Consider the following 17319-nt stretch of genomic DNA (forward strand, 5'->3'; position numbering starts at 1 on the left):
TTGATGAGTCTGTTCCCCGGGGTTCGGGGTTCATTATGGAGATCAGATGGAGCCTGTTGCCAGTACAGGCATCAGGTAGGTACCAAGCTGGCCAGGGATTCAGGTTCCAGCCTAGCCAACCGTGGAGGGCCCAGGGATTGCTATTTGAGCAAGGCGGAGGTAGAGGCTGTGGGGATATGAGAACAGAGCCGGGCGATTCTGTGGGACCTGAGTGTTGAAGTAGGAGTTTTCCACTTTGGGGAGGTGTGGCGGGTGGGGACGTGGGAGGGGGAGGAGAGGAAGCTGGGAATTTAAGCAGGGGTAGATTGAAGGTCTGATACTGGTTTAGCTCTGCCCCAAGGCTGCGGAGCGGGCAGGAGGCTGTGTCATAAGATCTGATTTGTATTCAAATCCACCTGTTAGCAGTGTCTATTGAATAAATCACTGTGCCAGCCTGAGCCTCAGTTTCCCAGGACAAGAGTGGCATCTGCCTCAACGGGGTGTTTGTGAGATTTGTTGCCTAATCTCACGCCATGAGACGTGGGTGCCTCTCAGGAAAAGTTCACTGGCGTCAGAGTTGCCTACAAGTTTGTAGAGAAAAGGAAGCTCAAACCATGTCTAGAAACTCCCAAAGAGTAAGGCTAAACCGCTATCCCACAGTGACTAAGGAGTGAGTTTTGTAGATGGTGAGGAAGTGGTTGGCAGGCAACATGCTCTGTAGTGTTTATTTTTATTTCATGTACATTAGACTCGGTCAGAGAGAGAGGTTTGGGCATCATGTGCATTATGGTGTCCTTGAAGGCCAAAAGAGGGCACATTAGATCCCCTGGAACTGGAGTTGCAAGCCATTGAGAGCCACCATGTGGAGGTGGCCTTAGACCCTCTGTGAGGGCAGCCTGTGCTCACTCTTAACTCTTGACCCATCTCTTCTTCAGCTCCTGTTTGGAGTTGTTTTGTCACTTTAGCATTTAAGACAAGGTCTTGCTAAATTGCCCAGGCTGGTCTTCAACTCCCCGTCCTACTTCAGCCTCTCTGAACTGACCCAGCTACTGTCCAGCTACCCACCCCTCTATCGTCTTTGATTCCTCCCCCATGTGCTGCCTCCCAGTGTAGTAGAAAGTCCTCGTGTCCCTATAAAGGTCCAAGAACAGATGCTTTGCCACCCCACCCCACCCCAGTTCTCTTGAACTCCTGTAACTTCATACTGTATCTGGGCAGAGTCAGCCAAGCAGGAAAGAAATGGGCAGTCGGAAACATTTGAACCTGGAGAAAAGAGGCCAAAGGGGGAGAGATGTATGGTTGGGGGTTATGGCCTCCTAGCCGAAACAGCCACTGCTCTTTTGCTGCACCTGGCTTCTTAGGTGAGCTATTTGCTTATCTTGTGACCCAGAGGCAAGGTCTCTGTAGCCACAACAAGAGAAACAAGCATACTACATTCTAAGGTCTTGTGGCTGGCTGATAAGTCTTTCCCAGGTGCTCTCATAGCCACTGTCATTGAGCCATCTCAGGCCAAGTCATAACTTCCTACCCGCTTCTTCAGCCAGCTCCTCAGTTCCAAGCCCTACTAACTTCTTTACATCAGTTGAACCAATTCATTCCTCTGTGATTTTTTTTTTCTTCATGGACAAATGGGGAGCCAGTACCAGCTGGTCCCCTAGGAAGGAACACTCTGGAGGATCCGCAGCCTGCTTCTCCCCCACCCTAGATGGTCCTTGGATCCTAGTCTGAGTCCACTGTCCCTTTGACTTTTCTATTTATGTACCAGAACTCACCCACCACATTTCAGTTTCCCAATCAAATCATTAATTACCCCAGTAATTAAATCCAATTAGCAGTTGTAGGGGCCTTTCTGAGTGAGGAACCATTAGCCAGGGTGAAAATGCCTGGGAGAGGGAGAGCGAAAACTCACCCCTTCCCAGCTTTCAAAGTGAAAACAGGAGTCAGCAGTGCAAGGCCAGGGCCCCCAATTAAAGTTGGGGCCTCACTCATTAAGCTAATTTGGCATGCTATCCCAGCAGCCTCTGGTGGGAAGGCCAGCAATGGAGCCAGCCAACATTTGGTGGTGGTGGAGGTGGGACGAGCCCTGCTCACCTTGAGGGCTGTGCTGGAGATCCAGGCTCACTCAGGGATGGGATGGGGTCTCTTTGAGTACCACTTGCTTCTGGCTTCCTTGGCTTTAGAGCTGATGAGGGTAGGGTGGGCTGAGGTGAGATGAGACAGGAAATCCCAACCTTCTGCTGCCTGTCTGGGAAAAGACAGCTTAGTAGTCACTTATCTTTCTAGGCCTAAGGCTGAGGGGAACTCCCATCCTGGGATGGCTGTGAAGAACACACACACACACTCACACACACACTCAGTCTCGTCTCTGTAGCTCCTGGGTGCCTGGTAGCCACCCTTGCCTCCCACTGCATGATTCCTGAACGTACCCTAGCATTTTCTCTCCATTCCCCTACAGCTCGCACCACACAGTTCCCAGGTTGAGAAGCTGAGAGCCCGAAAGATAAAAATCTAAGGCAGAGTCAGGCTTGGAAGAATGAAGATGAGGTATGTTCAGAGTCCTCAGTCAGGTCTCCTTGTGGCTCAGCTGGCCTGCAGCCCTGACTGGAGCAGAGCTGGGGGCCAGGGTGACAGACTCAGCCTTTTCCCAGAGCCAGGGGTGACAGGCAGAGGGGATGATGCTCGCACTTCTTATATAGTAGGGACTCCTCGCCCATCCTGCCTCAGACAGGTTCCATGTATCTGTCATGAGGCTGTAGACCACTGCTTAACCTCCCAAAGGGGAAGGAGTAAGACATACATACCACGAGGCTCAGTAATGGAAGGCACAGCCTCTGGAGACAGGCTGTTCTTGTGTGACCAACTGGCCTTGGAATTTGGCCTCTCTGAATTCCTCATTTCCAAGAGGAGAATGGTAATGAGACCTAGCACCCAGGAGTTTTGAGAATGACACAAATTAGCCTCCATGAGCATTCAGACTTTGGACTGGCACAGTGTTTGACACACACATGCTAACTGTACTTGCCATCTCCAGGAGAGGTCCATCAGGAAACATGTCCCTCTTGTGTCCTCTCAGGGACCCACAGGCTTCTGTTGCTCAGGTTGTTGCCCAACCTTAGGGTGTTTAGAGGGGGACAGGGCCGCTCTGGGCAGGGTCAGAAGGACAAGGGGATGGGAAGGAGAGTTAGTCAAGGGAAGCAGGTGGCCGCAGAGGCCGGCTACATCTCCGCAGCTGGGCGCCATGCCCCGTGCCTACGTGCTGGCTCCCTCTGTGAGGCAGGATGGAGAACAGGCCCTGGCATGCCAGCCCCTACCAGTGACTCCTGAAACCTTGACAAGTTTGAGCTAGAAGCAGGCCTGGGCGAGGCTCCTGATAGACTCATGTTGGGCAGAGGGATGGTCGGTGTGGGAAAGACCCCACACTTGAAACTGTGACGCTGCAGGGAGAACCGGAAGGAAGCCCGGGAGGATGCCGGGTGGTGGCTGGGCTCAGAGCCTTTTCTGACTCTCTGGTCTCCTCGCTCCCATGTGTCCCTGCCAGGCAGGACAGGAAGAAGACAGGCTACAGAGGCAGCAGGGAGGGGTGCCCTCAGCATTTTGCCAAGTGTAAGGTGATGGTTTGAATGGTGTGGAGAGAGAAGGAGGGAACGGTGACAACCGTGTGCCAGAAACAGAGGAAGCTGCCCAGTCCTGGGGAAATGACCTCACCCCAGCTGAGTGAGCTGGGTATACCAGGGCTTAGTGTATAGGCAGGAAGGCTAGGTTTGGGGATGGGCATGAGACTTGGCCACGGGCACTGACACTGGAAGTCACTGAAGTTGTCTAGGTCAGCTAGGAAAACCATTGTATTAACTGAAGTTCCACAAAAGTTGAAAGGCAGCCAGCAAGGGGTTACCCACCTGTAGTTCCAGCTCCACTTTTCAGAAGGCTGAGGTAAGAGACGCTCCAAAGCCCTCCATTCCAGGCCCAGCCTGGGAAACCTGTATCCTGAAAGGAGAGAGATTGGGACTGTCACCACAGGGCTGGAATGCTCATCCCATCCCCTGCTTGAGGTGTTCTGTGATTACAGCCCAGAAGAGGTCAGCACTCAGGTTGGAGTCGTGACCCTGGTTTGCTATAGTCTGGGTTGCCACGAATCTAGGCTAGAACTTCAACTGTGAGGGTTTGTGTTGATAAGGTGGGGGAGGGTGGTTTGGAGGTTACTGTGGGTGTGTAGCCTCACCCACAGGGTGAGGAGTTGGGCTATGACCCCTAAAGCTAATATTGAAAGAGCATCCATGCCATATACAAGAGGTTGGGGTCACTGCAGTTATGGGCTACAAAACATCACTCAAGTTATGCCTTTGTAACTGATAAGGCAGTTGGCTGGAGCAGGAGCAAAACCTGCTCTGTCCCAGCATCCCTCAGGGCCCTGGCCCTGGTCTCTCTCACTCCCACTGCCCACTTGGGTCATGGGAACTCAGCCTCCTGTGCCATTGAGTTTCCCATATTGCATGGTCCCTGTCCCTCTGCTTGAGGGGCAGGCCTTCGCTCAGAAGTCTGGGGTACTCCTCTGACCCTTAGCATTGCCCGTAAGGTAGATCCAAAAGTGGTGCAGGGCCAAAGGAGAGCTGCCAGCCACATGCAAGTGCCTGGGGTATGGACAAAGGGCCAGGAGGGACAAATGCCAGTCCTAGGTGGGACAGACATAGAGGATGGGGCAATGGAATCTGGGTGTCACAGAGTGTGCACATGCATGCTCAAGTGCATGTGTGCATGGCTATGTGTGTTTGAAGGTCTCTCTCCTTAGCCCACCAGACTGGAGAGACCTGGGTATCTCTAGTCAGGCCTTCCCACATTCAAGCAAAGGCAGGAGAGCCAGGCCCAGGGTGAAGAGAGCAAACAGCAAAATTTAATGACTTTAATATGAAAGAATTTGCCACTAATTAAGCACAAACACTCCACTAATGCAGAGAACACATGTTGTGGATTTCACTTAAGCAGGAACCAAATGAGGTGAAAATCCTTCCAAAATGATAGCAGTTCACCGGCAGAGGAAGACGCTGCCTCTCCTTGGTCCTGTGGGGCATCGCCATGAGCAGATCCCAGCCTTCCTACCCTCCCTGACTAAAGGTCTTCTGGCCATACTCCCTCGGCCTGTCTCCCTGCTGGCATCCCTTCCCCTGGCTGTCCTTCCCTGAGTTCTTCCATCCTCTGGAGACACAAAAACCTCTCCATGGCCTGTGTCTGTCCAACAGCAACTCCTGAGCCCAGTGTTCTGACCACCTGTCTCCCTAAGCACAGCTCAGCTCTGCCCGTCAGACACGAAGGCCTGCCTCCCTCTTCTTGCCCAGGACATACATGGAAGGTTTCTCCATCGGCTGGCACCTCTCACTCCCTCTACACCCAGCTTGCCACGGCTGGCCCTGCACACCCATCATGCATTTCGTCTCCCCTGCCTGAGCTCATCGTCCCCTCCCTAGTCCTTTGGTCTTCATTAAGGCAATTTTGTTCTTTGGGGGCATGTAACGGTGTCTGAATATGATCTAATTGTCACACGTGAAGGTGCTGTTCCTCATATCTAGTGTGTAGACGCAAGGGGTGTTGCTAAGTGTCTTACAGGGTCCAAGACCGACCCTACCAGAGGGGATTGTCTGGCCCAAATGTCAGCAGTTAGCTAGGTGCCCTTGCTGGGGAAACCGGCTCACCTGCATCGAGGCAGGTCTTTCCTCATGTTACCAGTACCAGCACTTAGGTAGCTTCTCTATGTGCCTGCCATGCTAGGAACACATAGGAACGGGCTCATTTCCCTCTTATATCAGCCCTAGCAGTCAGCATTGTCATGATCCCCACTTTATACGTGGGGGAATTGACACCCAGAGAAATCCATGCAACTTAAAGTTGTCCAGTTCATAATTAGTGCTCATGGACTAATTACTTCATGTTCCCCAATGATCTCTATAGACCTCACTCTATGTCTGTCAACCCCTTCTCCCAACCTCTTGGATGTTTTACCTCCCGCCCAAACCCTTTCTCTTAGAATGAGCCTTCCCTGCAGGCAGGCAGGTATACCTGCCCAATAGACTCCCCTCCCTACCGCCATCTCTGCAAGACAGAGCCTTTGCAGAGCTGGGTGCTGGACTGGCCCACCTTGCCTTCCCTGATACAAGGCAGACCCAAGAGCCCTGCACTGCCAAGCAGGTGTTAAGCCTCGCTGTAGTTTGGAACCGTGATCACTGAGGCGAGGAAGGCACATGCGGATCCTGAGCCTTGTAAAGGTTCCCCAGGGGAAGCCTGGGGAATTCTTTCCCCTGCCTTCTCAGCAGCCCCCAGCCTCTCCCTCCTCTATGCCAGTCTTCCAAAAAGGCTGCTGCCTGCACTTCCCCAGTGTGTCAGTAGCAGTGCATGCAGGCTCACAGGGAAGCCCCGGCTGTGTCTGTGCAGTAGTGTTCACTGCAGCGTCAGCCACCCTCATGTCGCCCTACCTTTCTGAATCTTGGCCTTAGAGCCAGAGGCTTCAGTGCCTGCAAGTCAAGAATGGCCAGGTCAGGCAGAAGCAGCTCAGGGCTGTGGAGGGAGGAGGGTGGAGCCGGAGAACACAGAGACGTAAACAGGCTTAGGTGGCAGGCTGAGAGCAAGGCCTCTCTGCAGCAGCTCGCTTAGGTGAGAAAACTATTTCTCACCTTATGCTCTGGTGTAAGGAAGGAAGGGAGATGGGGTACTAGGAACTGGGACAGAAGAGAGAGAAGGGGAATCAAGCCTGACAGCTGGGAAGCGAGCAGGAAGATACAGGATTGAAAAGGTGGGCGAGGGGTCAAACCGACTCGCACCGTGCAGGGATTCCCATTCTCGGGCAAGGGAGAGTCAGACCTGAAGCTGTGTCCCCTTAATACAGGTGAGGTCCCAGCTTCTCCTTCTGCCCCTTGGCTAATACACTTCCCAGGAGCTGCCACTGGACCTGGGACAACGGTTAGCCTTGGCTCAGGACCACAATGGCTCAGACTTCGCCACCAACCAGTGGGGGTGCCCTGTGAGGTCTGAGTGCCAGGCTTTGGGCTGACATGCTCTAACAAGTGCATGCCCATGTGTGTACCCTGAGCACACAGTACCACCTAACCCATGACAGGGGCAAGAAGAGGGGGCTCCAGGAAGCTGCCTCTCTAGAGGGGATTCAGGAAGAACAGAAGTCACAGTATATGTTTAACAGAAGGGACAGCAAGCCAGATAGATCTCTAGCAGTCTTTTCATAGCCTCATTTTCTCACTGTTCTTAGTCTGGGACTCCTTTGTTCAATGCCTTCCCTTGGGGCGTGGTGGCTCACACTTATAATCCCAGCACACAAGAGGTTGAGGCAGGAGGATTGCCACAAGTTCGAAGCTCACTTAGGCAACCTTCAGCTTGATCTTGAGGAGTTCAGGAAGTTTACCTCATGGGTGCTCCAGCCAGGACTGTCCACTCAGCATCATCCTGCGATGGACCAATGACAGGGTCTAAGCCACTCAGGGTCAAGGCTTGAGCAGGAGGAAGGCATAGGGCATGGGTGTTGGAGTTACAAAGGAAAGGGTTGTGCGTGGGGGCCCAGCCCAGGCGTGTTGAGAATGTGAAGTGAGAGACCACTGGGGATGAGGGTGCTGATGGTGGGAGGAGCTTAGGCGGAGTTTAGATTTGGACCAGTGCAGCCTAGGGAACAAAGCTGTTTAGGAGCTACTGTGGGCTGGACCGGGTGACTGTTTGGTTCTGGAAGAACTTCCTGTACCCCAGCTTTGCTGTGGTACAGTGTGGATTTGATCTGGGAGGAATTCCAGGAGAAGTTGGCCAGCATACAAAGACAGAGAACCAACTGGTCATTTCACAGTGAATCCAGAGGAGGGCCACAGTTGTGGCAGAATGATCTGAGCAGATCCCTCTGGGATCCTCAGGCCTACCACTCCCTACTCAAGCCCCGGAGACAAGAGTGACCAAGTGGCAGGGACCAGAGCCTGCCTGCCCCAGTTTCCTGCGTGTAGCCTTCCTCTCGCCACTGCTCAGAGGAAAGGCGTCGAGTCTACCAGAGGACGTAGAATGGGCTGAGACCTAACACCGTGAAAACTAGAGATGGAGACAGGAGGGGCCAGGAGTGAGGCACTGTGTTCCTGGTGTGCCAAAGTAGAGTCCCTGCTTGCCAGAGCCTCAAGGGATGGGTGACAACAGAAAGTGAGCCTGCAACACAGTGGTCCAGAATCCCCAACCCCTTCCGTGTTCCTTGATGGGAGAACCAAAGTCCAGCCTCCCTGACTCATCTTGGTCCCCCAACCCGCCTTGCCAAGTTTCAGGAAGAGATAGAGCTTGTCAGGGCACCCCCCATGGCTGCTGTCACCCTCGGGGCTTCTGTATTGCCAGGGCAGTGGGGTTGGCCCAGTCTGTCTGGAAGATCCTGTGCCCTGGCTCCTTCTAGGTCCTTTCCCAGGCTGCCGCGCCCCCCTCTTCTCCCACGCACTGAGTTCCCCCACCCAAGGCAACCGGGCGCCAGCCCCACAGCCCCATCATTAACCAACTCCATGTGGGGAGTCGGGGGGAGCATTCAGCCAAGAGGAAAACATGGGCAGTTTCTGTGACCCCAGAGCTGGGGGTGGAGGCGCCTGGGCTCAGACAGTAGCAATTAGCCCCTGACTGTGGGATCACAGGACATGATCACTACTGTGAGTGGCTGATAGTGAGTGGAAGGATACAGAGCCCCTGGAGCCATCCCAGAAACTCTGTCCCCAAGAGAATTCCCCAAGGCCTTCTCACCAGCAGAGGTCCCTGAACTGCAGGAGGTAGGAAATGGGGCTGTTAACCAGTGTACCTGACCAGGACAGGCACTACTATGCCTTCTTGCCATACCTCCCCAGGGAGGGCTGGCTGGACACTGGGACAAGGAGTGGGACAGCCTCTGTCTCAGTCTGCTCCTGGTGCCTTCTAATTCCGGGTCACTGTGTCCCCATCCCGGGTGTGAAGGGGAGTTTGGAAGCAGGTGTTGCAGCCTAAGAGCCAAGGAGCTCCTGAATTAATGGGGAACCATGCCTGGGGCATAGATGCGAGAAAGGACAAGTTCAAAGGGCTTCAGCAAGCGCCCTACCCTTATGGGTTCTTCCTGGCAGAATGATCAGGTCCAGATGACAGGCTGGCAAAGCCTTTCAAGAGGAGGGTGACCCCAGAAAGGGAGTTCCCTCCTGATTCCTTTTCTTCCTTGCCCGCCTAAATGCTTCCTGCTCAAACTTCCAGAGAGTTGACATTTGAGAAAGAAGCTGGGCTAAGGGGAGGGTCCTAAAGCTTTTTCGCTGACTCAGGGTTTCAGGGACCCCCCACACACACACACACACACACTGAGTCATTCTCACTTGCATTTACCTGTTTCTCACCACCACCGGAAGGAAGTCCTGTCCTTGTCTGCCAGTTCCTGGAGGGGAGGGAGGGAGCATGCCTAGAAAGCCCTAGAAGCAAAGGATATTGGTTTCAACTGGGGTTGTACTTTGTCGGTAGGGCACTTTACTTAGTGAGCATGTGCAAAGCCCTGGGTTGGATTTCCAGTACAGTTACACACACACACACACACACACACACACACACACGCACGCACACACGCACACACGCACGCACGCAGGCACGCATTCGGATGGACAGAGTTAGTTAGAGGGAAACAGGGTTGATTTTCTTCTAGCCAGGTGTCACATGTAACTAATGTAGCTCTCACATTGTAATGAATCCCATTAGTCAGGGAGCTTAGTCAAGAGATTAAGGCAGGAGACCTGCTATGAGTTTGAGGCCAGCCTAGGCTACATAGTCTTGTTCTAGGGCAGCTTAGGCTACAGTGTGCGATGTTTGTCTCGCAACAAAGTAAAACAAAAGAAAGAAAGAAAAAAAAAACAATGTTGCTTTGGCACAGAGTCTTGTCAGAGAGCCTAGCACCCTACACCTACCTATGCACACAGACTTCTCTCTTGGGCACTAACACTCTGCTCAAGCGACTGCTGGAGACACTGAGGTCAAGTTTCTGGAAATGAAGGCCTAGAGAAGATCACCACAGCCAGGCCAGGGCACAGTGGTCCTCCCAGAAGTACCCCCTTTATACCCCCTTTACACACCCACCTGCTGATCCAGACCCAGCTTGCCTAGCCAGGACAGTTCTAAAGTCAAAAGGGGCAGGAGGAGAAACTGCTCGTGTGGCCACGCCCGATGCGTGGGAACTCTCACCATCCCGCTGCAGATTACCTCTACGGCAAGCAGGGCAGGGCCTTGGGGAGCAGGTTCGTCCGCCACAACTGAAGAGCCTTTGTGTTTTCTTGCTGAGCTTGGGCTTTCTCAGGCCTGTGACGTTGGGGGGGGGGGGGGGGGGGCTGGCCTGATGCTTGCCTTGCTGGGTCAGCACTTCTGAGAGGCCAGGTCGCCCCAACTGCCTAGCCTGTGTTGCTCTGTTAAGGAAACCGAGACACCAGCGCACAAGTCCCAGGGACCAGTGTCTTGGACCTTGACTGTATGGGGGTGGTCAGGGAAAGACTCATTGCTTGTACCCCCCGATGTAAGAACTCCTCCTACAGACGCAGGTCTCAGGTCTCTGTCCCCCGTCCCCTTACTCATCCAGCTCTGCACATAGCAGCTTTCTCTGTAGGTGCTCTAGTCTGAGTTCCCCAGTGTCTGACCTACAATGACAGGATCCCAGCACAGGGTACTTATGAGTACTGTGACTGAGTACTGTGATTGACATTGGTGTCATTTTCAAAGTACTGTGAGGTTTCTGAAGGACACCAACCGGAGCAAAGCCTAGAGAGACAGACTGAGCAAGACACAGGGTTAGGATGGGAATAGCAGTAGGCCAGGGGGCTACTCTCCTGTGTCCCTGGGCAGATGACCCAATCCTCCCTGACCTAGCTGGTGAGAGGTTTCCTGGTCCATTGAACTCTTGTGTGCTACCATGTCACAAAGCTCCAGGTCATGGTCTGCAGGGAAAGAGGACTTTCCTGTTTGTTGCCGACCAGAGAGTCGGCAAGTTCCCCATGCTTGGGCCTACCATGTCCGGCAAAATGTGGTCAACACAGCTCAGGGTCAAGCATGTCCCTGCTTTCCCCATGGTAGCTAGACAGCTGTGAGTGACAGGATACAGACTCCGCACAAGGGCAGGAAATCGTAATGGGTACAGTTGCCCGTTATATGACATTGGGGTCCTAGTGGAAGTGCCCACAGAGAGTCAGGAACAAGAACCTCATGGTGGCCCAGAAGAGGGGGGCCCTGTACAGTGCCTACTGCTAGGTAGACGATCAGTAAACATTTGTTAATTGAAGTTCTAGAGAGGGAGACCTATGGCTTTGCAGATGGTGGAGATGGTGCTGCTGCTGCTGATTATGGTGATGATGATAATGCCAACCATGATGGCGGCAGCCATCGTTGACCGAGCGTTTATTTTGTGCTAATGCTGCCTTCTGAGTTTCCCATGTGCTCCTTCATTTCATCCTCACAACAGTTTTATAGGCAGGCCTTAGCTATTGGAAGCTCCCCTTTGCAGATGTGCACCCTCAGTGTAAACTGAGTCATTGAAAGGCTAAGTCATTGGCCACTGGGTGGCACCGAGGCAGAATGCAGACTCTTCCCGGCCTCATTGTACACCTCCATAGAGGATGCCAGAAAGATTCCACTGAGCTTGGGAGCCACCCCCACCATTTCCCACATTAGGAAGCTGAAGCAGAAATGAAGAGAGATGAGCATACACTAAGGCCCTGCTTCCTTGAAAAAAAGAAAAAAAAGAAAAGAAAAAATTTTAAGCCACCCAGTCTAAGAGCTGATACTTAGACCTGACTTGACATGCTTGGTCCAAGCCAGGGAGCTCCCATAGAAGCTTGTGAACCAGGTCCCTCAGGCTGCCATGTTGAAGAGGGACCCGACATTGCTAATCTTTTGTCCCCTCTTTACTCTCAGTACTCCAGAAGCCCCACATGCCACCCCACGGGCTACCTCTCAGCTCTGTTAACAGCTGGCTATGGCAGAGGCCAAGAGTAAATGTGAACACACCCGTTACTGAGAAGTCCTCCGTGTCCCGACCCAGCCCATCACAGGGCCAGAAATGCCTTTGTGTACAATGAGGGGATGCCAGGAATGTTTCTCTCTGTACCACCATGAAGCTGCTTCTGGGAGAAGCCAGCGAATAGACAAACAGGCTCTACCCAGCATAGACTTAGATAGGAAGGACACAGACATGCACACACACACACACACACACACACACACACACACACACACACATGCACACACACTTGCACATACGCACACCTGCTTTGGCACAGGAACCTCCTCAACCTCCATGGAGCATCATCAACAACCTCCCCTCTTGGCACTGCCTTATCCTTGAAGGGTGAAGTCATTGCTTAGGAAGTAGCATGGGAATGTCAGCCTGTATACCAGCCCCCCACCACCACCCCCACCAGCCACACACCTGCAGAGGGATAAGAGGAGATGGGGTACTGGGGTCAGTGGGCCATGTGCCCCTCCAGGCCAACCACGCCTAGCACCGAGATGGTTCCTGGTGCCCATGCCCCTTCCCCCAACTCTCACCTGTGGCCCAAGCCCTCCCAACTGGCTTTTCCAGTTCTCAGCTTTGTGTGGCGCAAGTTCCCCAATTATGCTCACATTATCACAGCTGCTGGGCAGCCTCCAGCCTGCCTGGGGAGCGGAGGCTAGAGGAGCAAGCATCAGGGAGCACCCACTTATCCTGTCAGGGAGGATGGAGGAATCAGTTGCTTGCCAGCTGACCAGTCAGCAAGAGTGCTAGACCATCTGACCCACTGACCTCCTCTCAGGACTGCTTCTGGGTGAGGCAAGGGCTGGGCTGCTGTTAGACAGAGACAGAAGGAAATGGGAGACCCAGGGCACCCAGCCTGCTCCTTTGATGAGGCTAGGGAAATGACTGCCAGGGTCCCATGGATAGGAGGAAACTCAACCCCCAGCTTGTGTCACACTTTGCTCCTCCCACCTCCTCCAGCCCCCCCAGTACCTTTGCGTGGGGTGCCTGGTGCTTCCAAGGGCCAGCTTGGATCACTTGATATGCTTGGTAAGGCTGTGTGAACAGCAAGAAGGATGGGGGTGTGTATAGAATTCTCAGTGTTAAGGGTATGGCTTGGGAAAGCCAAAACCAGATATTAGAAGGAATTCAGTAATTCCCCCCCACCCCTCTCTTTCTCTCTCTCTCTCTTCTTCCCTCCTTTCCCCTCCCTCCCCACTTCTTCCTTTTCTCTCCTTCCCCACATCTCTCCTTTTCTCCCTTCCTCCAACCACCCCCCTCCCTGTACACCTCAAGTCTTACTGTGTAGTCCAGGCTGGCCTTGAACTTATCATCCTTCTGACTTTGACTCTTGAATGCTAATATTACAGGCATGTCCTACCATGCCTAGCTTAGCATGCATCTCTTGAGAACCTACTGTAGACTAAGCCCCTGAGATCCCACTGTCACTGTGGTCTCTAGAGGAGAGGAATGGGGAGCAGTGTGCTAAAGGGACCGTGGGCTTTAGGGCTTTCCCGGGGCCCCCACTTCTCCCTCACACAGAGGAGGCAAAGACCCCAGGCCTCTTAGAGCCATCCTCCCGCCTCTGGGTCAGTGGAGGGCCTGCTACTATTGATGATCAGTAAACTGGAGATGCAGAATAGGAAGTCCACAAATGCGGTCACTCATCAGTGACCGGAGCAATGCAGTCCTGTGACAAAGATGCCACCTTGGGGACGTGACAGGCTCCCAGATGGAGAGAAGTGGAGGGCAGAGCCTGGTCTGGGGTGGTCGCCCCAGACTGGCACCAAGCTCAAAGGAAAAGACTTTCTAGGTGAGGAGGGGGAACTTAAGCCTCACCCAGCTGCCAGCTTCCTCCTAGGAACCCCCATTCTCTTGGCTGCCATGCAGTTTGCCCTGCGATAAATAGTTGCTCCACTAGAGAAAAGGAAACACGGAAGCCTGCTGTGTAAGCCAGATGCTGAGCTGAGCTAAGCTTTGAGAACTCAGGAAGGGGAAGAGTTCCCTGTAGGAGTCCATAGTCCAGGATAGAAGTCAGAGGTATAAACAGCCATATTCTGAGACAGGGAGGGCAGTCCTGGGAGGAACCTGGAGGACCAGACTGGGTAGCTTCCTAACGGAAGTATTTAAGTAGGTCTTATGGGAGCTGAGGGGAAGGGCCCTCTTGCACCTTCTCTGGATTCCAGCCCTGTACCCCCATATCCCCCATGTCCTTTCCTACCTGTATGCCATCTGGTTCCCCAGCAATGGGTAAGGTAAAGGACACTGGATAATCTGGCTCACTTGTCAGATGAGGGAACTAAGACCCAGGAAAACTAGCTAGGCACTTCTTGGAGAGTAGAGCTTTCCATTCTCATACAAAATGACGGCATGCTAGGTAGGTATGGCTGCGCCACCTGCAACCCCAGCATTCTAGAGGCTGAGGCAGGAAGATGTTCAGTTCCAAGATCAGACTTGACTATATAGATTAAAAGGCATTCTGGGGGCGGGGCATGGGGAGGCAGAGTGTGGCTGTAGCTCAGTGGTGGAAAACTTGACAAGCATGAGCAAGGTCCTGGAGCTTCGTCCACATCCAGACAAAAGGGAGAAAGTGGGATGTGGGTGTGTGTTCACTAACATGAAACACTGACCCGTACCACACACGAGAAAAGCAGCATTTGGAGCAATCTCTATACAATGATTCTGATTTCATTTGGTTTGGGAGCTTTGCTTCTCTCTCTCTCTCTCTCTCTCTCTCTCTTTCTTTTCTTCCTTCCTTCCTTCCTTTCTTTCTTTTTTCCTTGTTTGTTTGTTTTGGTTTTTGTTTGTTTGTTTCTTTGGGGGTCTTGGGTTTTGTTTTTGTTTTTTTAATTAATGTAGAGAGCTAAAGAGATGGCTCATTGGGTAAAATGCTTGCCACAAAGGCATGAGAACCATATTTAGGGTCCCCAGCACTCACATAAATACCAAATGTTCATGGTGGCCTGTCCAGGATACAAAGGTGGGATCCCTGGAGCAAGCTGGCTTGACAGACTAACCCCATCTGGGTCCAACCGAGAGACCTTGCCTAAAAATATGAGACTGAGAAACTCATGCCTTCAACTCCAGCAGAGAGGGCCGAGGCAAGCTAATATGAAGCCAGTCTGCTTTGCACAGCAAATTCTAAGGCAGCCAGAACTACATAGTAAGACCCCGCCATGAATAAATAAATAAACAAACAAGTAAGAAGAAAGAGACTATGTTGGAACTCACTTGAGGAAGATCTTTAACATCAACCTCAGACCCCCATGTGGCTGCGTAACACATACACATACAAAGATAGAGAGCAATCGTAACCGGGCATGGTAGTGGTATTCGTGAAGCATGCCAGTGCTCAGGAAGCTGAAATGTTTGAGGATAATGAACTCAAGGCCATTCTGAACTACAAATGAATGATGTCATTGTCTTCTCAGCATTTTTCAGAATTATCCAGAGTGGGATTTTATTATTAAATTCATTTATTTATTTTGTGTGTGTGTGCATAAGCCATTGTGGGTGTGTGGAGGTCAGAGAACAATTACAGGACTCCCCTGTGGGTTTCTGGTATCAAATTTAGGTCATCGTGCTTGGGAGCTGATGCCTTTACCCACTGAGCCATCTTAACAGCCTTTAAGTGGTTTTTATATCAAGTAAGTTATTTATTTGGGGATCCTGGGGAGAGGAGTTGTTGAAATGAGTTTCACTTGTATCTCAGACTGATGTTCTAGAACTTACTATGTAACCCAGGCTGACCCCAAAGTCCCATAGCAAACTTCTTGCTTTGCCTCCCAAGTGCAGGGGTTTGAGCCACAAGCCACCGGACCCAGTGATTATTTCCATAAGAAGAATTATAAATGTAATGGCTGCAGTAAAGGTCAAGGGCAGAGGACGGGGGATGAGGGTTGGGGAGTAGTGCCTGGGTGCTGACCTCTTCCCATCGTCCCCTCCACCAGGCACTCACACGCAGGTGGTGCAGGTGAACGACTCCATGTATGGCTTCATCGGCACAGATGTGGTACTGCACTGTAGCTTTGCCAACCCACTGCCCAGTGTGAAGATCACCCAGGTCACATGGCAGAAGGCCTCCAATGGCTCCAAGCAGAACATGGCCATCTACAACCCGACTATGGGTGTGTCTGTGCTGCCTCCCTACGAGAAACGAGTGGAGTTCCTGCGACCCTCCTTCATCGACGGCACCATCCGCCTCTCCGGTCTGGAGCTGGAGGACGAGGGCATGTACATCTGTGAATTTGCCACCTTCCCTACGGGCAACCGTGAAAGCCAGCTCAATCTCACTGTGATGGGTAAGCTGCCATGGGCCTCTTTTTCTTGCCTGTCTAGATGGCTTGGCCATCCTTAACATGTGCCACCATGGCCACAGACACCCCTGTTGGCATGGCACGCTCCCAGAAGTCCAGGCAGAGCGCCTCTGACTTGACGAGCCAGACTACCCAATTCCCCAAGGATCAGGGTGGGGCCTTAGCTTTGGACAAGGGACAGGCACTGTATTTAGTTTGGGGCTCCCACCAAGGGACATGTGTTGGAGAGTAGGAAGCAGGCAGGTGCTTTAAACACCATGGTAAGGAAGGAAGCTGAATACGCCAAGACTCTTAGAAGCCTAAAACCAGGTCTGTTTGCGCAGCAAGGAGGGTTTGCTGACACGTGAGGAACTTCCCAAGAGAAATTCTGGGAAGGGCTTGAGTGCAACACAGCTGGGAGGCAGAGGTGGCCAGGGTGGGTACCTAGCAGATGGCCAGGCCATTTCAACTAATGCCATCGTGTTGCCCCCGCAGCCAAACCCACCAATTGGATTGAGGGCACCCGGGCGGTGCTTCGAGCCAGGAAGGGACAGGATGACAAGGTTTTGGTGGCCACCTGCACCTCAGCCAATGGGAAGCCTCCCAGTGTGGTGTCCTGGGAAACACGGCTAAAGGGCGAGGCAGAGTTCCAGGAAATTCGGAACCCCAATGGCACCGTGACAGTCATCAGCCGTTACCGCTTGGTGCCCAGCAGGGAAGCCCACCGGCAGTCCCTGGCCTGCATTGTCAACTATCACCTGGACCGCTTCAGGGAGAGCCTTACGCTCAACGTGCAGTGTGAGCCAGGGCCAGGGGCCCTTTCCCATCCATTGCCCCCTGCCTTTCTCGTCTGTCCCCTAACCTCTCGCCACTACTTTCTCTTCCAAGATGCTGCAATCTCCCTGTCCCCTCCCTTGCAGCTTCCGCTGAGGTCCTGTGATACCTACTTGTTCTTGGTGCTCCCATGTCCTCACCATCCTCTTTCCTTAACCCTTTCTTCTATCCCTTCCCTGGCTTTTCCCCAGACCTCACCCTCTTCCAACATCCTCCCTTGCCTTCACA

The 17319-nt window shown here is 52.8% G+C and overlaps 1 protein-coding gene and 1 long non-coding RNA gene across 3 annotated transcripts in view; one reads left to right on the forward strand and one right to left on the reverse strand.

The window, feature by feature from the left end:
* Positions 1–17319, forward strand: part of Nectin1 (nectin cell adhesion molecule 1) — a 63090-nt gene that overhangs the window by 30644 nt on the left and 15127 nt on the right. Inside the window, exons 2-3 of the mRNA XM_021172451.2 lie at positions 15913–16263; positions 16753–17055. Of these exons, the coding sequence (XP_021028110.1) occupies positions 15913–16263; positions 16753–17055 (654 nt within the window). The remainder of the gene's footprint in view (positions 1–15912; positions 16264–16752; positions 17056–17319) is intronic.
* On the reverse strand, positions 1075–2890 carry LOC115031936. Of its 2 annotated transcripts, none has more exons than XR_003837579.1 (3): positions 2781–2890; positions 2071–2224; positions 1075–1242 (listed from the first exon to the last, which is right to left on the reverse strand). It is a non-coding gene; the product is annotated as an uncharacterized LOC115031936 (long non-coding RNA). The 2 variants fall into 2 exon arrangements; XR_003837580.1 differs by lacking the exon at positions 2781–2890 and adding an exon at positions 2406–2467 and having other exon boundaries at positions 2071–2220.

This window comes from Mus caroli, chromosome 9 (assembly GCF_900094665.2).
Source record: "Mus caroli chromosome 9, CAROLI_EIJ_v1.1, whole genome shotgun sequence".
Taxonomy (NCBI): domain Eukaryota; kingdom Metazoa; phylum Chordata; class Mammalia; order Rodentia; family Muridae; genus Mus; species Mus caroli.